At 46.3% G+C, this 23,586-nt stretch overlaps 1 protein-coding gene across 1 annotated transcript in view; it reads right to left on the bottom strand.

Annotated features, from left to right (window-relative positions):
• Positions 1–23,586, bottom strand: part of VWA5B2 (von Willebrand factor A domain containing 5B2) — a 56,406-nt gene that overhangs the window by 6,217 nt on the left and 26,603 nt on the right. The window contains exons 12-18 of the mRNA XM_070946014.1: positions 22,273–22,465; positions 19,849–20,141; positions 17,601–17,826; positions 14,942–15,286; positions 12,952–13,089; positions 10,977–11,096; positions 1,189–1,257 (exon numbers count right to left, since the gene is read on the bottom strand). Coding sequence (XP_070802115.1) covers positions 1,189–1,257; positions 10,977–11,096; positions 12,952–13,089; positions 14,942–15,286; positions 17,601–17,826; positions 19,849–20,141; positions 22,273–22,465 — 1,384 coding nt within the window. The remainder of the gene's footprint in view (positions 1–1,188; positions 1,258–10,976; positions 11,097–12,951; positions 13,090–14,941; positions 15,287–17,600; positions 17,827–19,848; positions 20,142–22,272; positions 22,466–23,586) is intronic.

The following is a 23,586-nucleotide window of genomic DNA, read 5'->3' as shown; positions in this document are numbered from 1 at the left end:
GCTTACCTTAGCTGCTAGTCGCAACACTTGCCTTGCTTCGCTTGCCTGAATCCATTCCATCAGCAAGCCACTCCCTGCCTGCAATCAAGCAGGCAGGGAGTTGTGGACTTCAACTCCCAGAATTCCTCAGCCAGCAAAACAAAGCTGGCTGAGGAATTCTGGGAGTTGAAGTCTACAAGTCTTAAAGTTGCCAAGGTTGGAGACCCCTGTTCTATTGGGTAAGTTTTTTTCCCCTTTGGGAGCTTTAAAAAAAATAGTTAATTGGGGTTTTTTTTAGTTGTTCTTTTTTAGACCTAGCCATTTAAAGTTTAGGAAGTTTTAAATTTAGTTTTCATATAAAAATAAAAATAAAATAAAATAATATTTGTGCAGCTTTCTGAGATTTAGTGTGTTTCTGTAGTGTTTCACTCTAACTACACAAACACAAAAAATCTCACAAAGCTGTATGTGGAATTTTGTGTGTGTAAAGTGTGAAAGTTGTTTTTTTGGGGCTTTTTGTGGCTGTGTAAGATTCTTGCTTGTTGCAGGGGCCATTTTGGGTCTAGCACAGCTGCTTTTACATTGTGGGTGAGCCAGTTGATGTTTTTTAATTTTTATTTGGTGTGCGTTGGAAGAGGGGTAGTCTTATACGGCGAGTATAGCCCAAACCCTATATTTTAACAGGAAAAGTCGAGGGTCATCTTATACGCCCAGTCTTATACGCCGGAAAATACGGTACTATGCATTACTCTGTATAGTAATGTACAATACCCTGTTTCCCCCAAAATAAGACATCCCCTGATAATAAGCCCAATCGGGCTTTTCAGTGCATGGCAATAAGGCCAAGTGCTTATTTCAGGGTTCAAAAAAATATAAAACAGGGTCTTATTTTCGGGGAAACACGGTATATAGTATATTACTCTGTTGCTTTGCATGTACACTGAGAGCTTCTGCACCGGAGACAAAAGTCCTTATGTGTCTAATCACACTTGGCCAATGAAGTGTTCTAATTCTAATTCTAATATTCTAACTCGAATTCTAAAAATATAATTCTAACATTCTAATAATTTTAGAATCTTAATTCTAAAATTCTAATTCTAATTGTATTCTATTATTTTTTGACACCGAACCTGGAAACCTAAATACAACCCTGGACACGCATTACCAGATCTTCCTTGTTTCCCAGACTCCATGTTGAGTAAGACTTACTACTAGGACAGCTTGGCCTGGCTTGGGTGGCTGAAGAAACGCTGACTGGCGAAGGAGGAACTTCTTGTTCTAGGAAGCAAAGAAAGACGCAGGTGTTAAGTGGGCGTCCCTTGCCAAGACACAGGATGTTCTCAGGACGTTCAGCCTATTTATTCTCTTATTGGAAAGCTTCTGGACAACACTGAAATTAAGGAAGTTGGAATTGACCGTTGCCCAAGAGAAGATCAGAAGAAATGCCTGCAAACCAGAAGTGAAAGTGCATCAAAGTAAAGGAAGTTCAAGGAATAGCCAGACATGACAGTGAGGTTGAGATTGATAGATAAAGGAATGTGAAAGGAACTTCTTGCAAGAAAACAGAACAAAAAAATAAAATAAAATAAAAAACAATAATAAACTGGGCTAAAATAATAATTCTGGGCCAAAGTCATGTAATTCTTTTAAAAATTTTAGATTTTGTATTAGTATGTGTTTTAGTTCTGGCTGTGCACCGCCCTGAGTCCACTAGGAGAAGGGCGGTATACAAATTGAATAAAATAAAATAAATAAATAAATAAAAGTTCTTTAAAAAAACGGGTCCCCGAGACTCTTTCAGGGGCCTCACAAAGTCAAATGCATATTTATACATTTCTCAGTTTTAATTTCTAATACAATAAATATTGATAGATACAGCTCACATAAACCAATAGACTGATATTAATATAGTTCATATAAACTTTGATGATTTTAAGAATGCAAAGGTTTCCTGAGACCAAAATTTCTGTGAATTGCTCAGCTAGGTTAAATGGGAAATTGAGCACTTTGTGGCTTAGCAAAGTTTTTTGGGGGGAAGGAATTCGGTCTTAGCATAAGGTATTATCTAGATCATTTTTTCTCAACCTTGGCCACTTTAAGATGCATGGACTTCAATTCCCAGAGTAATTTTGGGAATTGTAGTCCATCCAATTTAAGAGGGCCAAGATTGAGAAACATTTATGTAGACGAATAAGCCACACAATTTGGACACCGCCGATGATGTGAGCCTGGCAACAGTGGCTTTCGAGTGTGGTTTAGGCTTAAATAAGTTGTGTGAACTCAAGCAAGCATGTTGCCTTGTTCCAGAGAGACAAGATAACGAAAGGGTTACCACGCAGGTTGGCTTCTGTGCAGATTGAGCCAGAACGGCTCACCCGATCACCTGATCCATCATTCCCAGTTTTAATCGCTCTCCGTTTCCCAGCACTTGTGCTGCTACGTGCAGTTGCTGGGAAGCACAGCTATTTCTCGCTCCGGGGAGTATAAATAGGAGCAAGATAGAAACGGACTCCCCATCCCCATCCCTTACCCCCCCCTCACCCCCCCCCCCCAGAATTTACCTATAGTAGAACAGGGCTCTAAAACTTAATGGAGGCATGATGCCAAAGGTGGTGCGCACCCCGGAGTGATTTGCTGGGGGAGAGCGGGAAAAGGAATATTTTTAACAGATCAGAGGACTTGCAGAAAAACTGCTAAAAGAATTATTATTCCACAGTGAAGCTGAAAAATAAATCAACGTTTAAAAAGAGATGGTGGCCAAATGTGTTGGGTTGTAACTCCCACATTACCAAGCCAGCATATCCTCCTAATTCATTGGGTCCGAGGAATAGAATAGAATAGAATAGAATAGAATAGAATAGAATAGAATAGAATAGAATAGAATAGAATAGAATAGAATAGAATAGAATAGAATAGAATAGAATAGAATAGAATAGAATTCTTTATTGGCCAAATGTGATTGAACACACAAGGAATTTGTCTTCGGCCGTCCAAGTAAGGATAAGTTTTACAAAATGTGCACAAGACCCACTGAATGATACTCAGAACATCACAGCTATGTTTGACCCACACATGCCTTCTCACCTTCTGCACATTTTTTTCAAGCCCCTAGCTAGTTACTTGATCTGGGTTCCTGCCCCCTCCCTCTGCTGATGTGCACTCACTGGCTGGATTCACACAGCCTGATAAATCAAAACAGGAAGATCTAACATAAGCACTTGTGTTTGTTAAGCTTCATTAGCACTCCCTTAGTTTGTTTTTTTCCCCCAAGCATGTTTGCATACATGTTAGCGTATGTAATACAGATAAAGAACTTTTTATGGATTTTACTCTGTTAGTCATTGTGAAGGAGAGCCCCCCATATGGTGTATCCTAACAATAACTCAAGGCCTAGGGTTAATATCATTTATAGCACATCCAATGAATGTATTGCCCTTTATCCTAAATCTGTACCCTCTCTGTAACCATCTATCGTAACTATAATGTTGAAGCCATCGTTACCGCAAGATGTTCCACGGTAATATTGTGTAACTGGCTCATATTGTATTTCTATATAAGGTAGTATTGTGTAAACCCTGAAGGAATGTATACCCATGTACTTCTGCTTTTATACTTTTCCATTATACACTTCTGTATTTGTACTTTTCCAGTTTACCCATTTGTATGTATGCATCATCCTAAGAGGAACTGAAAGTATGCTATGATCATGAAACCTATAAAACCTTGCCCCCGGGCGTTGCTCGGGGCTCAGTATTTGTCAGGTTACTGCACTGGGCCTATTGCTAGCAATACTCAATAAATGCCTGTTTTCTCTGGATCTCTGTGGTCTTGTCTCCTGATTAATTTGGGATTAGTAAATCCCGCTACATTTCTGGCGAGCCAGGCAGGAGGCAACGGAATTTTTAGATTCCTCTGGATCGTCACCACGCTGTAGAGGACTCGGAGGATCGGGGAAAAGACCCAGGCGCCATCGGACTCTTTTAGTCCGAGGGACTTCCCCGTGGGGCCGGCCCTTCGCGGCATCGGTTGACGCTTCCAAGAACCACTTAAGAGAGAGACCACGAGACCAGGCACGTTTCAATCCAGCTGGAGGGAGAAGAAAAGGACGCCGGCAGGCAAGTACCTAAAGCCCTGGGAGAAGGACCCACCGGTTAACCCAGCACGGTTGCGGGAAGTAGGTGAGAGTCACCCAGGGAAATAACCGCTAGGAGTGGGGGGGAAGTGCCTGATCACCCTTTCCCTGAAGGTACTAGGGGGCAAGGTAGCCCCAGGGGTCAAGGTGGCCCCAAGGTGGGAGGTTTGTCGTGCACGACTGGTATGAGTGTAACCCGCGATTCCGTCCAGTGACCGTTGAGTGTCCGGGGCTGGCGGCCGGGGAAGTGTGATTGAGAACCCTTCGTGTTTTCCTGGGAGAGAAGGACCCCTTACCTTCTTCCCAAATCCCTTTACCTACTTGTCTTGTCTGGTGCCCTGGGAGGAAAATGGGTGGAGGAGGAAGTACGCCTTTGACCCCCTTGGCATGTATGTTAAAACATTTCAAAGATGCCTACATTAGCCAAGATTACGGCATACGATGGAGTAGGCAAAGGTTGCGGACGTTCTGTGAGGTGGACTGGCCAGAACTCAGGGTAGGCTGGCCAGCAGCAGGGTCGCTGGACCTAGGGATAGTACTGCAAGTACACCAGAGGGTCTTCCACCCTACCACAGGACATCCTGACCAAGCCCCATACATCGATGTCTGGCTCACATCCCCCCATTTGGCTACAAAAGTGTAAAGCTGCAAGGTGTAGATTATTGGTCTCACGCACCTTGCCATATAAAAAGGAAAAAACAATCCCCACCATCCTTCCCAGCTGCCCAGAGGAGTTGCCCAATCCACCGCCGTATCTCCCTCGGGGGGAGGGAGACGTAAGCCATAGGGCAAGCACCTCAGTCTCTGACAGTACAGGAGAAGGGGCCGATACCTTCCTGAGAGACATGGATGGCTTGGGCATCCCCGATTCACCAGGGGTACCAACCCCTATTGACCGCTCCGCCCAAACTAGTTTGGATGAATCAGACCGGGGAGCCCGCCCGAAGGAGCAACAAACTCAGAAAAGCGAACAGGTCACCCCCCTCCTCAGATGAATTAGAAGGAGCAGTGGGGGGACAACAGTTGCCCCTTGGGAAACAGGAAGACCCCATAGCTAATCGTACTCGCTCTAAAGACCCCAGACAGAGTGAGGAAGCTGATCCGTCGGAAGATGGAGTTACTTTACTGAGCCCTCTTAGGAGGGTGGATCAGTCCGTGGTTGAACCAAACAGAGAGCCTGTAATTGTCTCTGTGTTTCAACACGTCCCATTTACCTCCTCGGACCTTTTGAACTGGAAAATGCATTATGGTCCGTTTTGTAACAAACCAGCAGAGGTTACTGATTTGATTAAAACTATTGTAGATACCCACAATCCAACTTGGAGGGATCTACAACAGTTGATGAGTACCATCTTCAATCCGGAAGAGAGGGAAAAGATTCGGAATGCAGCCCTTAAAATCTTGAAAGGAACTATGCCAGCCCAGAACATGACTTTTGACCGCTGGGTGGCTATGAATTTTCCCTCTGAAGATCCAAGATGGGACCCTTATAAGATCGAGGATCTCAGGTCCCTTCAGGACTACCAGCGCCTTGTGGTGCAGGCAATCCAGGTGGCGGGAAAACCCACCACCAACATGTCCAAACCCTCTTTAGTGATCCAAGGTGCTAGTGAAGCCCCAGAAGCCTTCTATGCCCGACTGTTAGATGCTTACCGAATGTACACCCCCATAGATCCTACTCAGCCTGTAAATGCTCGCATGTTGGCAATGGCTTTCATTTCGCAATCAGCCCCTGACATACGGCGTAAATTGCAGAAATTGGAGGGAGCCCTTGGGAAATCAATGAGTGAACTGATGGAAGTGGCGAGGAAAGTTTTTGCAAACAGGGATAAAATTGAGGAACAGAAGCAGGAGCAGAAAATGCATAAGAAAGCAGAACTGCTTGCTGCAGCTTTGATGGGTGGGCCTGCTGCCCGGGGTGGACCACGGATGGGCTCAAGAGGCTTGGGGGGTCAGGGGGACCCCTGGATCGAAACCAGTGTGCCATATGTAAGCGATTGGGCCACTGGAAGGGAGAATGCCCTGAACAGGAATTGGAACGTCCCAAGGAAGGAAATCGGGGAGGTTATGCCCGAGGCGGCCGAGATGGACGAGGCAGACCCTTTCGAGGGAGGGGACGAGGGGCGTCCAATACCCCCCTCATTGGTCTGGCCGAAGTCGAGGAATGGGAGTGAAACGGACCGGGTTCGGCCCGCCTCCCTGAACCTATGGTCAGTCTCACAATTGGAGGCAAGCCTATTTCCTTTCTTGTGGACACAGGGGCTACCCGATCCGTCATAACCAAACCCTTGGCCCAGCCCTCCTCGCATACCATCACGGTCCAGGGGGGCCACAGGCCAGCCTATCATACGCCAATTCCTCAATCCCCTAATTTGTCACACGGGGGGGTAAAACCATAACTCATCAATTTGTTTACATGCCTGAGTGCCCTCTTCCCCTTATGGGGCGAGACTTGTTGAGTAGATTAAGGGCTCAGATTTCTTTTGAGCCGGACGGCTCTACCTCTTTGACATATGGCAAGGTCTCTGTGGAGGTTCCCCAGGAGGAGGCATGGCGCTTAATGGCTTTACATGAAATCGTAGCAAACTCCGGTTGGGAGGATTTTAATGTCCCTTCTTTGTGGGCTGAGGACAACCCCCCTGGATTTGCTAGCCATCAGACACCCATTATTGTCGAAGAGCTCCTTGCCAAACCTCCAGTTCACCTTCGTCAAGGGGCCTACCCTAGGCACATTATGCAGGCTATACAGGAAGTCATTGATCTATATTTGGCTCATAACATTCTGGTCCCTACTGAATCGGCCTGGAACACCCCAATCTTGCCTATTCCGAAAGGGGATGGCCGTTTCCGTCCCGTCCAAAATTTAAAGCCAGTAAATCCCGCTCATCCTTTGGTCCCAAATCCATACGTTATTCTGGGCTTGATTCCCCAGACTGCGTCTTGGTTTTCGGTTATAGACCTTAAGGATGCATTCTTTACTATCCCAGTTCATAAAAAGAGTCAGCATCTTTTTGCTTTTGAGTGGGAAAACCCGGCTACTGGTCGTAAACAGCAGTACACTTGGACCAGGTTGCCGCAAGGTTTTAAGAACTCTCCCACTTTGTTTGGAAATGCCCTCGCAGCTGACTTAGAAGCCTTAAACCTCCCCAAACCGGAGGTCTTATTGCAGTATGTCGATGACCTGTTGGTCACTGGCCAGACAAAAGACATATGCTGGCAAAACACTTATGATCTCTTGCACCTTCTACAGCGTCCGGGCTACAAGGCTTCTCGGAAAAAGGCACAATTGGTTTTGCAAAAAGTTAGGTACTTGGCCTATGACATTGAGCCTGGACAACGCACCTTGGGTCATGAAAGAAAGGAAGCTATTTGCCGCCTCCCCACCCCACGGACTAAAAAGGATCTCCGGGGGTTTCTGGGGGCTGCTGGGTTTTGCCGCATTTGGATTCCCAACTTTAGCCTCCTTGCAAAACCCTTATATGAGGCAACCAGAGGCAGTGACCGAGAGCCACTCCTCTGGCGAAAAGAGGAACAGAAAAGTTTCTCAAGTTTAAAACATGCTCTCATGCAAGCCCCTAGTTTGGGCTTGCCAGACTTAGACAAACCTTTTCAGTTATTTGTAGATACTAAACACAATGTTGCTGTTGGGGTTCTCACCCAAAGGTTGGGAACCTGGCATCGCCCTGTAGCCTATCTTTCCAAGCAGCTGGATCCTGTTGCGAGGGGTTGGCCTGCCTGTCTCAAGGCTGTTGCTGGCATGGCTCTTCTTACTCAGGAGTCTGCCAAGCTCACCTTTGGACAAGAGCTCGAAATACAAACCCCCCACGCCTTGAAGGCTGTCTTGGAAACAAGAGGCCATTTGTGGTTAACCAATCCCCGAATGCTTAAATACCAAGGCCTTATCACTCACAACCCTATGTTTGTTCTAAAGCAATCTACTTCTTTGAATCCGGCAACTCTCCTTCCTGAACCCGATCTTGACACGGCCCACGATTGTATTCAGACTCTATGCAGCCTCATTATAGTGCATCTGAACTTGCCCAAGCCCGTGAACTCGATGCTTCCCTACAGGGGGGTTGGAGGGTCTTGCCTGATTCTCGTGTCTTCCTCCCGGGCCACCTGGCCTGGGACGTGGTTAATCGGGTCCACGCGCAATTGCACTTGGGCAAGACTGCTTTGGCACATGCTTTGTTACGGGAACCTCTTTGTCCTAAGTGGAGCGGTCCTTTCTTTGTAGTTATGACTTCTCCGCTTGCTAGTAAAGTTGCTGAGATTAAGCCTTGGATCCATTGGTCACGAGTTAAGGTTGCGGCCTCGTCCGCTTGGAAAGTGGATTTCCATCCAGCGCAGCCTTTGCGTCCCACCCTTCGCCGACAGCGCGCTGCACCTGTGGCTGCCCCTTCTGGTGACACTCCGGAAGCTGTCCCTCTACGAACGGGAGCCGAGGAGGAATCCCCTGCAGGTATTACTCCGGAGGCTAATACCCATCGCACGGGCACCGCTCCTCGTTTCACCCTGCGCTCTGGGAGACAGGTCCCCTCGTCATCTGAAGAAGTTTTTCTTTCTTTCTTTACTGTGTATTCACTTTCAGTTACTAATTGTATGTGTTGGTTTTGCCAATGTAAGTGTGGATGCTGTTGCTGTGCACATTGTATTGATTGTGTCATTTGCACACATTGTAATGACAAGTGTGATATAGTGATCATAGAAGACGTGCTCTCTCACTATCTGATAGTCTGTGTGGGGGAACCTTGCTATTATACTCTTAAGCTCACCCCTACAATACAGACTGCCCTGCAAGACGCACGAAAAGAGGAATTGGAAAACCAAAAAGCAGATAAGTATGCTTACAAGATATGGAGCTGGACTGAGAATGGCTGGAAAAGTTGGGGTTGAAGGGGTATGGATGAGCCTATTGTTAGTAAGAGTTCAAAGCAATTCCGTATGTGTAAGTAACTCGGGTTTGTGGAATAATCCGGAAGAACTACCACGCATAATTACAGGGGGGAAGGGGAGCGTGGATTTGGAGGGTCCCCTTTCGCCTCTGGACCAGGGTAAGCGCTTCCCCACGGATGATGATATTTGGACATGGTTAGGAGGAACCATGTCACCTACATTGGATCCAGTTCTGTTTTATGTCCCTGTGGGATTCGAACCTGAGTTCAGCCCTAGTCAGGAACCTCGTTTCCTGGCTACAGTTGAAACACCGTCCATGTGTACTGACTGTTTCCTCTCCCTATAAAAGTTGTATTTCCAATACGGCTAGCACCCAGCTTATCTCCCTTCGGAACGGAGTGGCTGCCAGTAATTGTCCCTTAGGTAAATGTAATCCTGTTGTCCTTACTTTCCACCATTCGCTTTGGTCTCAGAATAAAGATGGAGCTTATGCTGATTATGGTTTTCAAATTGATGGAAGAGGTAGGGATCCAGGAGCTAAGATAAGGATTCAATTTACCAAACAGACACGGTCCCGACACCTTTTTTGGTCCTTCTACGAAGAAATTGGTAAGCTTAACATTCCTGACTTCCCTGCCCAGGTACATAATACTTTTGTCCGCCTAGCGGAAGATATTGCTAACACCCTTAATGTATCTAATTGTTTTGTGTGTGGAGGAACTAATATGGGTTGACAAAAAGGCCACAGCCTAGGCAATGGCCTGGTGGGAATATCAGAAACTCATGGACATTGAGGGCGGTAGCACCCCTGAAGGTAACCCCGAATATGAAACTTTGCAGTAACTGCATCACTTGGCAAAGTCTCAACAGGGGGGAATGAAGGAGAGCCCCCCATATGGTGTATCCTAACAATAACTCAAGGCCTAGGGTTAATATCATTTATAGCACATCCAATGAATGTATTGCCCTTTATCCTAAATCTGTACCCTCTCTGTAACCATCTATCGTAACTATAATGTTGAAGCCATCGTTACCGCAAGATGTTCCACGGTAATATTGTGTAACTGGCTCATATTGTATTTCTATATAAGGTAGTATTGTGTAAACCCTGAAGGAATGTATACCCATGTACTTCTGCTTTTATACTTTTCCATTATACACTTCTGTATTTGTACTTTTCCAGTTTACCCATTTGTATGTATGCATCATCCTAAGAGGAACTGAAAGTATGCTATGATCATGAAACCTATAAAACCTTGCCCCCGGGCGTTGCTCGGGGCTCAGTATTTGTCAGGTTACTGCACTGGGCCTATTGCTAGCAATACTCAATAAATGCCTGTTTTCTCTGGATCTCTGTGGTCTTGTCTCCTGATTAATTTGGGATTAGTAAATCCCGCTACAATTGCAGACTGTAGCAACAGCAATAGCACTTAGATTTATACACCGCTTCACAGTGTTTTACAGCCCTCTCTAAGTGGTTTGGAGAGTCAGCATATTGCCCCCAACAGTCTGGGTCCTTGTTTTACCGACTTCAGAAGGATGGAAGGCTGAGTCAACCTTGAGCCAGTCAGGATTGAACTCTTGGCAATTGGCAGAATTAGCCTGCAATGCTGCATTCTAACCACTGTGCCACCATGGGCGGTGCTCATCTCCACATCAAGGCCATTCAGACAGCACTGTCTGAAGACATTTCCATGGTCATGGGGCCAACATGACATCACGGAACGTTGTTACCTTCTCACCAAAGTGGTACCTATTTATCTACTCGCATTTCCATGCTTTTAAGCTGCTAGGTTGGCAGGAGCTAGAGCGAAGGCAGGAACTCACCCTGTCGCGTGGCGCTTGGGTCTCGAACCTGGGCTGCCGGCTTTCCAGCTGACAAGCTCAGCATCTTTAACCGCTGAGCCACTGTGCTGCCCATGTAATAAAGGTCCAATTTCAAATCAAACAGGTGAAGTGAAGTTTGTACCTGCAGGAACAAGAGCATCATCCAAGTCCTGGGAATCCTGTCTCTGCCCCAGGCTTAGCGAGTAACTCTGATGACGCTGGTTGACTAAACGGGATCCTTTCTGATAGTTGTTTATACCGTCTGGGAGAAAGCAGAGTCAGGGTGATTAGACGTATTTCCGGTTCTCCTGCTGCCCTTTCATTGATGAGCATTTATCTTAAACAATACTGGTTTTGTAGTACTTTTTATTCCCACAGCTCTGGATGTCAAAAGCAATTCTCTTTTCTTTAGTCAGAGACTAAGATAGCAAATATTGTCAAGAGCCAAAGCTCAAGCACAAGACCAGGCCTTTTTAATGAAATGAGCAAATGAAAGTCAAAAACATAGCGGGGGGGGGGAGGGGGGAAGCCTAGCTTAACATTTTGAAGAAAAACTCTAAAAAGTTTCTCCCATCTATATGTTTGCTAAACCCAGTGTCTAAACTTACTGAACTGTAGAACTGATCAAGTTTATTTCCATTTATTTGTTGGTGTTTAATACATGTTTATTTATGATGCAACTAATTACAAAAAGGGTGTACAAAAACTGTAATTATTGGACGGAACCAACATGCTACAAGTATTGATCTGCTTTCTGCCATTGTTTGTGTCACGGATATTAGGGGAAATAGCGTATTTTATTTTAGATTACAGTAACGCTAAATAGGAATTGCTTTTAATACGGAAATACGTAAGATCCCTGACCTCCGTGTATTTCGCTGTGCCCTCAAGACCCTGTTGTTCCGCCAGGCTGGGCTATCAATGTAATGATTTTTAAATTGGGTGTTTTAAATTTTTGGGGTTTTAAATTTGAGCCGAAATTATTTAATAATTTTAATTATTTTTAACTGATGTCTGTCTTTGTGCTTTTAATAGGTTGTACACCGCCCTGAGTCCTTCGGGAGAAGGGCGGTATAGAAATTCATTTATCTATCTATCTATCTATCTATCTATCTATCTATCTATCTATCTATCTATCTATCTCTTAAAAGAAAGAAAGAAAAAGGAAGGAAAGGAAGGAAGGAAGGAAAGAAGAAAGAAAGAGGAAGGGAGGAAGGAAAGGAAGGAAGGAAAAAGAAAGGAAGGAAGGAAGGAAGGAAGGAAGAAAGGAAAGAAAGACAAAGAAAGAAAGAGAAAGAAAGAGAAAGAAAGAAAAAGAAATGAAAAAGGGTGCATCTAATTTTAAACATTTGGGCATAATATAATTATGAATGAATACTCGGGATTCTGCTTAAATGCTTATACTGGAATTTCTCAGCCAGGCAAGGAAAATACGTTACCGACCTTGTTGGTTAGAGAATTTTTATTGGTGGGGTCTAGTAAGAAAACCTTCTCTGCTGTCGCCCCTTCCATATGGACCATCTACACTACCCACCCACCCACCCAAAGGAGAGGCAGGTTCTCACTCTCCTAGCTTTTCGGAAGTCCGTCAAGACCTACCAACTGGCATGAGGGTCTAAGAATGCCATGCAACCCTGAGGGTGGTTGGGTGGGTTGAAGGTGCTTCCTCTGCCTTTTAAACTCTCTTTAACTTTAATTGTTCTTATTCATTCTGTTTTGATTTGGTTTTTAACTTTGTTTTTAACTATGGCACTTACACAATTTTATTGTTTGGCTTATAAACCGCCCAGAACAGTGTTGAAATCCTGCCAGTTCTGTCTGGCTCATGCAAACTGGTGGCGGCTGTGCGTGGTTCGGCGAACCGGTAGCGGCGGCAGTGCGAGGCTCCGCCCACTCACCCGGATGTCATTACTTCCTGTTTTTGACCCTCTGGGCATGCGCAGAAGGCTTTGCGCATGCGCAGAGGGTGAAAAATTGGACCAGATGATGGCGCATGCGCACACTTCCAAACCAGTAGGGAAGGTAAGTAGATTTCACCCTGGCCCAGAATCATGCAAGTGTGATGGGCAGTATAGAAATTTGACAAATAATTACGCTTCCATTCCGAGTAGTCCTACCTGTGCTGCGAACCTGAAGTGCTAAAGGCAAGGCCTCCTTCGTGGAAGAGTCTACAGGCACCGCGGAGGTAAACATGGAAGGCAGATTGCAAGCCTTGCTTGACTGGACAGCTTTAAGACGGAACCTCCGGAAGAAACCTAGGGAAAGGAAGAGAGAGAATGACTCTATGTTATTCGTTGCTTTAATGCATTTTAGAATTGTGGCTCCACTCAGTTAACACTCAGGATCTTTCTGGTAAAACCACAAAGCAGCGTTAAACATTGCAAAAAGAGAAAGCGGAAATGTTGAAGATCTATATCAAGATAGGCAACTGGTGAGAACCCAGATATTCTCCTCAGGGGTGGGTTCTAAAAATTTTTATTACCGGTTCTGTGGGGCGTGGCTTATTTTGTGGGCGTGGTTTGATGGTCATGTGACAATTCTTTAGGATTTAGCCTGGTCTACCAGGCTTTTAACTGCTTGCAGAGCTGTACCGGTCTACTCATTTGTTTTTGGAGCGTTCCGGTCTACCCATTTGTTTTTGGTGGCACCGATCTACCCATTTGTTTTTGGAGGCACCGGTCTACCCATTTGTTTTTCGAGTGCATTGGTCTACCACCACACTGCCTTTTAACACTGATCAGCTGTAGGGCGGCCCTTTGAAGCCCCGTGGCAAGAGTTTAAACAGTTTTTTTCCTTCTAGTCGATCAGCTGGGACTCAGGAGGCAGCAAATAGTTTGGGGGCGGGGCCAAATAAAAGGTAAGAATAACACGGGGGGGTAGGGGGGGAGGGAGGGCCCAGCTCCCGAACAAAGAGAACCGGTTCGGTGACGTCATATCGTCACCGCTACCGGCTCGGCCAAACCGAGCCGAACCGGGAGGAACCCACCACTGATTCTCATCCTTCAAAACTGGCCATGCTTCCTAAGGCTGCTGGGAGCTTAGCAACATTTGGAGGACTACAGATGATCATCTGATCCTTGATTTATAAGAAAAGAGCCCACCTAAATTCCCGAGAAGGATTCCACATGGGTGCTACAGGACGTCCTTGACTTACAACCTCAGCTGGGACCAGAATTTCCGTTGGTAAGCAAGGTGCTTATCCCAAAGGTGCTTTTTTTCAAGAGGCAACTGGACTTTCTTGTTTTTTCTTTGAAGACGTTTCGCTTCTCATCCAAGAAGCTTCTTTAGCTCTGACAGGCCAGTCTTCAAAGAAAAACCAGAAAGTCCAGTTGCTTCCTGAAAAATAGCACCTCTGGGACAACCATGACCTGGATGATGGAGAATCTCTACAGACTTTGAGCTATACAATTTGGGATAAACACCCTTTGAATGGTGTGGGCGTAGGAATGGATTTCCAGGGGAAAAAATTTGCAGAACCAGGAACACCGCTCAGGTGACCCTGAGGACACAAATAAACCTCCAAGTGGCCTCAACGACCCTCTAAAAGGATGCAAATGACCAGCTGTCTGCAAGGAATATAAATCCTTGCAGGGGGAGGGCCTTCTCTGTGGGGGCACCTACCCTCTGGAATCAGCTGCCCCCTGAGATAAGGAGGATCCAAGACCTCGGTGCCTTCCGCCGTGCCCTTAAAACTTTCTTTTTTCAGCAAGCCGGGCTGGCTTAACATATTTTTTTTAATATTTTTAAATTTTTAATTGGTTTGTTATCTTAAATTGGGGCCAAATTAATATATATCCTTTTCATTGTTTTTAATGTTTGTATTGTATGTTTTTATCTGGCTGTACACCGCCCTGAGTCCCTCAGGAGATGGTGCGGTATATAAATTCGAGATAAAATAAATAAAAAATAAAATCCTTCCATTCCTCACTATCCAGTCAGAGCTGAAGAAGCTTCTTGGATGAGAAGCAAGACGCCTTCAAAGAAGAAAAAAAACAACCCTGAAAGTCCAGTTGCCTCCTGAAAAAAGCACCTTTGGGACAACCATAACCCCAACCCTAAGCAGGCCAAACTTGAAGGCAAGGAAAACGTAAGGAGAAGGGGCTTTACCGTGTTCCACTTCTGCTTCTCTCTGAGCCACAGTCTCGTTATCCCGGATAACGGAGGCAGCGGTCAGGCGGTGAAGTAGCTTCTCCAATCCCGTGTTTGGCGGCGGCTGCTGTCCCTGAGAATGTCCCAGGCTGTCTTTGGGGAGGAACAAGGAATCCAGGCCACCGATCACCTCCCAGGAGACGGGCTTCCCTGCGCTGAGGGCATGGATCACCACCTGGCACTGAAGAGGAGGCAAGGGGTGGCCATCGGGCATTCCTTGCTCCAAGGCTGGTGATGGGCTGAAAAGGTAAGAGGGCTCCAACAGCGTGTCCCAGTCAAGATGGGAAGGTGACAGCAAGTTGCCTGGAAAAAAAAGTAAGCCATTGGGATGCAGAGGTAAGGTTTGCAACAGGACAGGATCTGCTCAGATAATTCAGAAAGGGGGGTCCTTGGTGCTCTCTGAACTTGGTGGTTTTTTTTTTTTTTTTTTTTTTTTTTTTTGCAGACGTTTCATTACCCAGCTAGCACTGATGATGTTCCCTAGCTGGGTAATCAGACATCTGCAAGAAAACAACCAAGCACAGATAGCTTGGACCCCCACAGTTCCACCATGAGGTACAAATATTCTCTTCAATTAGTATCTAGCAGTGATGCTATTTAATTGGGCAATGAAATATCTGCAAGGAGCCTGGATAGCTCAACAGACAGAAGCACTGTAATTTAACACCAGCTGCCTGCAATTAAAGTAAGTTCGAATCTCTCCAAGGCTAAAGGTTGACTCAGCCTTCCATCCTTTCTAAGGTAGGTAAATTGAGGACCCAGTTTGTGGGGGCAATAAGCTGACTTTGTATAAATATACAAAAGTATGAAGGCTATTGCTTAACGCACTGTAAGCCGCCCTGAGTCTCTGGAGAAGGGCGGCATATAAATCAAATTAAAAACAAAAAACAAAAAACCACCAAGCTCAGAGAGGAGCAAGGACTCCAGAGTTCAACCTGGAGCTACAAATATTCTCTTCTATTGGTACCTAGCATTGATGTTACTTAGTTGGGTAGTGGAATGTCTACAAACTCAGAAACCACCAAGGAACTGCCACAGTTCAACCCTAAAGAATAGAAACCCCTATATTCTCTTCTATTAGTTCAGAAAGTTCCAGCAAGTCACAAGCATTCCTATTGGCTGCTGCTAGCGCTGAAGCTCATGAATATTCATTTCCCCATGCTTCGAACACTGATATGGTGCTCATTGTAAAGCCATTAGAAGATTCCTGCCATCAACATGGGATCTGCTTCAGCTTATGCCGGAATGAAATCTGCCTTGCACTTTTTCAAATATTATGTTCATTTATTAGGACTATATTGTACCCTTTGTCCGGTTTTTGAAGGCATCTTACATGGGGATCTTCATTTTTATCCCCACATGCCAGGAATGAAATGCTTCCGGATTGGACGGGATCACCCGATCTGGTAGCGATTTTTCCCTGTGGTTCAGCAATCCGGTAGCAATTGCCGCTCGGGTGTCATTACTTCCTGGTTTTAACCAGGAAGTAATGTATTTTTATTTTCTGCGTATGCGCAAAAGGTTTTGCATGTGTGCGCGGCACATGCACTTCCAAATTGGTAAGGAAGGTAAGTAGATTTCACCCCTGCCACATGCCGTAGGGTGCGTTGAGCTGAACGTGTGCAATAGGTCCAAATGTCACCCAGTGTGTTTCCATGGCTGGGAGTAGATGTGAACCAGAGTCACCCTGGCCTTCTTCAACACCTTAACCATTTCATCACACTTGCTATCTTTTTACTTTTACACACGAGTAAAAATCTCAACCTTTTCTATTTATAATAGAATAACAGAGTTGGAAGGGACCTTGGAGGTCTTCTAGTCCAACCCCCTGCTTAGGCAGGAAACCCTACACCACTTCAAATGGTTATCCAACCTCTTCTTAAAAACTTCCAGTGTTGGAGCATTTGCAACATCTGCAGGCAAGTTGTTCTACTTATTAATTGTTCTAATTGTCAGGAAGTTTCTCCTTAGTTCTAAGTTGCTTCTCTCCTTGATTAGTTTCCACCCATTGCTTCTTGTCCTGCCCTCAGGTGCTTTGGAGAATAGTTTGACTCCCTCTTCTTTGTGGCAACCTCTGAGATATTGGAAGACTGCTATCATGTCTCCCCTGGTCCTTCTTTTCATTAAACCAGACATACCCAGTTCCTGCAACCGTTCTTCATATGTTGTAGCCTCCAATCCCCTAATCATCTTTGTTGCTCTTCTCTGCACTCTTTCTAGAGTCTCCACATCAGGGGTGCAATCTACTTACCTTCCTTACCGGTTTGGAAGTGCGTGCGCTGCACGCATCAGGTGTGTGCGCAGACCTTCTGCGCATGCACAAAACCTTCTGCACGTGCACAGAAGGTAAAAAAAACACATTACTTTCTGGTTAAAACCAGGAAGTAATGACATCTGGGCAGGTGGGCGGAGCTTTGCTCTGCCATCGCTACTGGATCGCCAAACCAATGGCCAAGATTACTACCAGACCAGGCGATCCAGTCTGATCCGGGAGCATTTCACTCCTGCTCTACATCTTTTTTACATCTTGGCAACCAAAACTGAATGCATTTGTCCTTCTCTTCCTGTTCCTCTCTGTTCCCAAACTACATCAACTTTCTCCATCCCCTTCACTCACTGGAATCGGCAGCAGCCTTGGGCATCTTCTGCAGCTCAGGCCCGATCTCATCCAACTTCCCTTCCAGAGACCGATTGGGTTTCTGGGATACTTTCTCCAGGGCTCGGCGCAGCCGATGGGCATCCAACTCGCCATGTGGGGAAGAGAAACTACGTCCAGACATGGCAGTCCGGGCCAGGGCTTTCTTCTTACGCATCAACTCTTCGGAGCTCAGGGCAACGGATGCCTTCAGAGAGAGGAAAAGAGAAAGGTTCAAACTGGGAACGATGTTAAGAAAGCCAAATGATTTTCCTTGTACAGATCCATGAAGGACCTAGGTTCAGTGATGGTGAACCTTTTTGGCACCAAGTGCTCAAATCAGAATGTGCATGCATGTGCATGTGCCAGAGCACCAGAAACTCGAAGACCAGGTGGCCAGCACACATGCCTGTTTTTTGGCCATTTTGGGGCCATTTTTGGACCGTTTTTCAGCCATTTTCGGGTCAAAAATGGCCAATAAATCAGCTTGAAAATGACCCAAAAACAGCCTGAAAAAGCCCAAGAAACAGCCTGAAAATGGCCTGAAACGGCCCAAAAATGGCCCAAAAATGGCCAAAAAAGAGGCATGGATGCTGGCCACCTGGTCTTCAAGTTTCTGGTGCTCTGGCGCATGCACATTGAGCCTGGATAGCTCAACAGACTAAAAGCACTGTTATTAACATTCAGCTGTCTGCAATTATTGCAAGTTTGAATCTCCCCAGGCTCAAGGTTGACTCAGCCTTCCATCCTTTCTAAGGTAGGTAAATTGAGGACCCAGTTTGTGGGGGCAATAAGCTGACTTTGTATAAATATACAAAAGTATGAAGGTTATTGCTTAACGCATTGTAAGCTGCCCTGAGTCTCCGGAGAAGGGCGGCATATAAATCTAATTAAAAAAAAAAAAATGACGGCTGGAAAATGACCCTGAAAAAGGCCCAAAAATGGCCCGAAAAACAGCCTGATTTTTGGCCGTTTTCTTTTCCAGTGCTCTGGCACCCGTGAAAACCAGCTGGCCAATGCGCATGTGTGCATGTGCGTGCCGGAAACTGGTGATGGTGCACGTGCCCACAGAGGGCTCTGCATGCCACCTCTGGCACACGTGCCATAGGTTCGCCATCACGGACTTAGGTGTCCTTGATGCAAGGTGATGATGAATGATAACAAGAATAATGGAATAACAGAGTTGAAAGGGTCCTTGGAGGTCTTCGACTCTAAGTCCCTTCTCAAACCAGAGATCCTATATCTGTGATGGCAAACCTATGGCACTCGTGCCACAGTTGGCACGCGTAGCCATATCAGTGGGCACGCCAGCTGAGCTCTGGTGCGCATGTGTGGACCGACCAGCTGATTTTCGGACCATCTGGGCCCACCAGAAGTAGGGAAACAGGCTGTTTCCTGCCTCCGGAGGGCCTGGGGGAGGTGGGGAAGGCCTGTTTTTCTTTCTTACCTGGTTCCAGATCCTCTCTATGCATCTGGGGAGGGCAAAAACAGCCTTTCCCACCCTCTCGGAGGCCCTCCAAAGGCCTGAAATGGCCCATTTGCCAACTCCCGGTGGGACAGGAAGTGACATTCTTTGCTGTCTCTAGGAGTCTCTGGAGGCTGGGGACAGCAAAAAATGTCACTTCCTGTCCCACCGGGAGTTGGCAAATGTGCAGGTTCAGGCCTTTGGAGGGCCTCCGAGGGAGTGAGAAAACTCAGAGGGAATTTTCGCCCTTCCCAGATAATTAGAGAGGATTTGGAACCAGGTAAGAAAGAAAAACGGGCCTACCAGGCCATCACATGCCAGGAGCAGGGGGGAGAGAGGGGGGGTTGTGCATGCATGCGCAGGGCAGGGCGCATAGAATTATTGGTGTGGGCACGCGCGTGTGTGACCATCCCCTGTCCCCCCCTCTCCTGGCACGCAATGGCAAAAACGTTAGCCATCACTGATCTAGAAGATCTTCTAGTTTCCAGCACTGCCACATGCAAAAAGGCCAGCTGATTGTTGTGCGCACATGCGCGCCAGAAACCCAGAAGAGGAACAGGTGACACTGTGCGTGCCAGGTGACATGGCTCTGTGTGCCACTTCAGGGACATGTGCCATAGGTTCGCCATCACAGGTATAGGGTGTCTTGCTTGAACAGGAGATAGGACTAGAAGACCTTCAAGGTCCCTTCCAAATCTTATTGTTCTGTCATCTCCACAAAATGCTGGAGAAATGGAGAAGGTAAGAGCTTTTGAGGTTCCTCACCTTAGCTGTAGGCCCAGTTTGAGTTTGGGTTATTGGTGCAGACTTAGTGGAAGAGTTGCAGAGAGACACACTCTTCTGTCCTTGCTGAGAGGTGCTTTCAAGAGTCTGGGCTAAGGAGCCTTCCTCCGGAGGTACATCTCTGGAGCCGGTAGACTCACTGCTGGTAGAGCTGTGGCATAAGGCGTGGCTAGGGTCGGTGCTGATTGAGCAGTGAGTAAGCACATACTGCTCCTGGATGTAGGAAGGCTGGTAAATCCTCTTCCAGATATCTCCTCCAGACACTGGCTCTCCACCTGCCAGAGAGAATAATTTATGGTGACTGGCTTGGAGAAATTTGCAAGGTATTTTCTATCCCACTCATCCCTCAGCTGGAAAGGCCAAGAAGGGAAGTAGATCTTCCTCTAGGACAGGGGTCTCCAACCTTGGCAACTTTAAGACTTGTGGATTTCAACTCCCAGAATTCTGGAAGTTGAAGTCCACAAGTCTTAAAGTCAGGGGTAAGCTTCAAAAATTGTAGCAAGGGATTCTCTGCCCGGTTGCTGGGTAGGTGTGGCCATGGTGGGTATGGCCTAGTCAGCCTCCTGCACCACAGCCGGGGTGGGGGGCGTTTTTGCTTTTCTCGGGCTCCGGAGGCTTTCCTCAAGCCTCCGGGAAGGTGAAAACGGCCTCCCCAGGCGCCGGAGGCCCTCTGGAGGCTGGAAACGGGCCCGTTTCCGGTCTTCCTGAACTTCCAGTAGGCCCATTTTTCACCCTTCCCACCCTAACCTTTTCACCCTAACTCTGCACTTACCTTCATGCGCCCTGCACTTACCTGCATCTAAAACGGGCCACGTGGGGACTCCTGGGAGGGGTGGGGTGGGCGGGGCCAGCCAGGAGTGGGATTTGGGGGTTCTCCAAACTGCACAGAATCTTAGCTAGAGGTTCTCCCGAACCCCTGCGAACCCCCAGCAGCCCACCCCTGCTTAAAGTTGCCACGGTTGGAGACCCCTGCTCTAGGCCAAAGATGTGTGCTATTGAAAGCACCTCCCCTCTTTGCACCTTAATTAATTCAAAGGGGAAATTCGCCGTGTAAAAGTGCAGAGATACATAAACAAAAACCTCCGGGAACACCTCTAGTCTCGGAAAGCTTCGGGTACAAGATATCGTTAAGGGTGAGAATAATCATGGTCGCAATTATGTCTTTAGTGCTCCTGTGAGCATTTATTAAACTATCACATTCATTTTTAATGTGACCGAAAGAGAAACGATTAAAGGCAATACAGAGGGGCGAGTTAACCCTATTCGCTGTAGTTTCATTTTAATCTCATGTAAATGCAAATAAAATTAGGTCGGAAGAATTTGTTTCTGTTTGTTTGTTTGTTTTGGCCCTGTTACTTTTGGGAGTGTGGATCTGTAGCATGTCATTCCAGTCCCCGATGCACCATCAGTCTGGGGCAGGGGTGAAATCCAGCTGGTTCTGACAGGTTCTGGAGAACCGGTAGCGGAAATTTTGAGCAGTTCAGAGAACCAGCAAATACTTCTGGCTGGCCCCAGAGTGGGGTGGGAACGGAGATTTTGCAATATCCTTCCCCCAGGAGAGGGGAGGTAATGGAGATTTTATTTATTTATTTATTCATTCATTCATTCATGAATAAATAAATTTTAGGACAGCCCCCGACCTTCTTTCCTTCCGTCGCGAGCTGAAGACGTGGCTCTTCCGCCAATTAAACTGATCCGTTTGGGGGTACACTGGTATAATTTTAAATCGTTTTTTAATTGGGTTACTGATTTTAATTTTGTATTGTATTGTGATTTGTATTGAAGTTGTCATTTTGTAAGCCGCTTTGAGTCCCTAGGGAGAAAGGTGGCATATAAATCGCAATAAATAAATAAATAAATAAATAAATAAATAAATAAATAAATAAATAAATAAATAAATAAATAAATAAATAAATTCATTCATTCATTCATTCATTCATTCATTCATTCATTCATTCATTCAATGTATATGCCGCACCCAGGGCCTGTTTTCAACCTCCCCGGGCTCCGGAGGCTCTCTGGGGGCAGGAAATAGGCCCATTCCACAAGCCTCTGGGGGGCCCCTTTTCCATCTGCCCCCCTTCACGCGCCTCCTGCACTTACCTGGGATCCAAAACGGGCATGTGGGGACTCCTGGGAAAGGCAGGGCGGGGCCAGCCAGTCGTTGGAACTACCGGTTCACCGAACCGGATGTAAAATTAACATCCGATTCACCCAAACCAGTCCGAACCGGCTGAATCTCGCCTCTGACAAGCACTGATGATATAACCTAGTTTGGGTAATGAAGTGTCTGCAAGAAAACCACCAATCTCAGAGAGCCTCAAAGACCCCTGAACTCTATCCAGTCCCAGGTTGCTACCTCCTTTAAAATGGATGTGAATAGTGCCTTCCAAGGCCTGCACTCACTCTTCATAGACTCGTCGGTGTCCCCAGGTGAAAACTTCATTTCCTGGGAAACGTCCAGAAGGCCCTTGAAACGCTCCAGGTTATCTCCAGCTGAAGGTGGGAGGGATCCATCCTGTCCTTCTACCTCCTCCTGGGATGGAAAGGCCGGCCCTGCAGATCCTCTAGAGAAACTTCGACAGATTTGCTCTCGGCCCTAAGGAGTATGGTAACCAAAAGACAATATGGGTAATCCTCAATTTACAGCCATTGATTTAGTGCCTGTTGGAAGTTACAAAGGCACTGAAAAAAGTGATTTGTGACCATTCCTCGCATTTATGACCATCACAGCAACCCCATGGTCGTGTGACCAAAATTCAGGTGCTTGGCAACCAGCCTGTCAGACTACGTTGCTATCTCAAAATTAAATGAATTTCCAAACTGCCAATCTTTAAGGAAATCTTTCTTTAATTGAGCACAGCAACCAGATCATGACTCCGCGTGGACAAGACTGACCTTTTGCCCCCCAATCCCTCCCTTTCCGATCCCCAAATCTCTGCTTCTCATTGGCTATCTTCCAAGTCATTCTTCAGACTTCATTCCCCAGGAATGTGCCCCCTCCCCTCATTTCCCCGACAACCCGGCTTCAAAGGGATTTAGCAGGCAAAAGTTCCAGAGTTTATCTCTCGTTCTCCTCTGCTCTCCATGCCAGCGTTGAAACGCTGACACAGCCTGTATTATCGATGGCTGCAGCGTCCCCGGGTCAAGTGATTGCTATTTGCAGCCTTCCCAGCTGGATTCCGATGAGCAAAGTCAATGGGGAGAAGCCGGATTCGCTTAAGGACTGTGTGAGTCATTTAATAACGTCAGTGCTTCGCTTGACAAACACGTGCAGCAACACTGTCATAAACTCACTTAACTACTGGCTTACTCAGCCACAGAAATTCTGCTCCCAATACAATTGTGATTGTAAGTTGAGGACCACTTGGTAGATGCATGAAAGAAATAACGGCTGAGACCAACAGACCAACAATCAAGTGAGCAATACCCCAATCAAGAAACTGCCAAAGAGCCATCAGTAAACGGTCCAACCAAAGACCCCCCAAGACTACCCCACCCACACAGACAGGCAAGTTACCAGAACAGGGGTCAGCAGAATAGTGAAATCTAAAATTTGTTACTACCGGTTCTGTGGGCGTGGCTTGGTGGTGGTGGGGTAATGTGACTGGGTGGGCGTGGCCAATTTTTTTTTTTAACTTTTAAAACCATTTTTTCTACAACCTCTTCGGCAAAAAAATGCTTTCAAAAGGCTCTGATGATCCCAGCTGATCGGCAGAG

The sequence above is a fragment of the Pituophis catenifer genome, unplaced genomic scaffold (genome assembly GCF_029215685.1).
Source record: "Pituophis catenifer annectens isolate HBS135680 unplaced genomic scaffold, rPitCat1.0.hap2 SCAF_6, whole genome shotgun sequence".
Lineage (NCBI taxonomy): Eukaryota > Metazoa > Chordata > Lepidosauria > Squamata > Colubridae > Pituophis > Pituophis catenifer.
The sequence above is the reverse complement of the archived record's forward strand: the minus strand, read 5'-3'. Positions and strand labels throughout refer to the sequence as shown.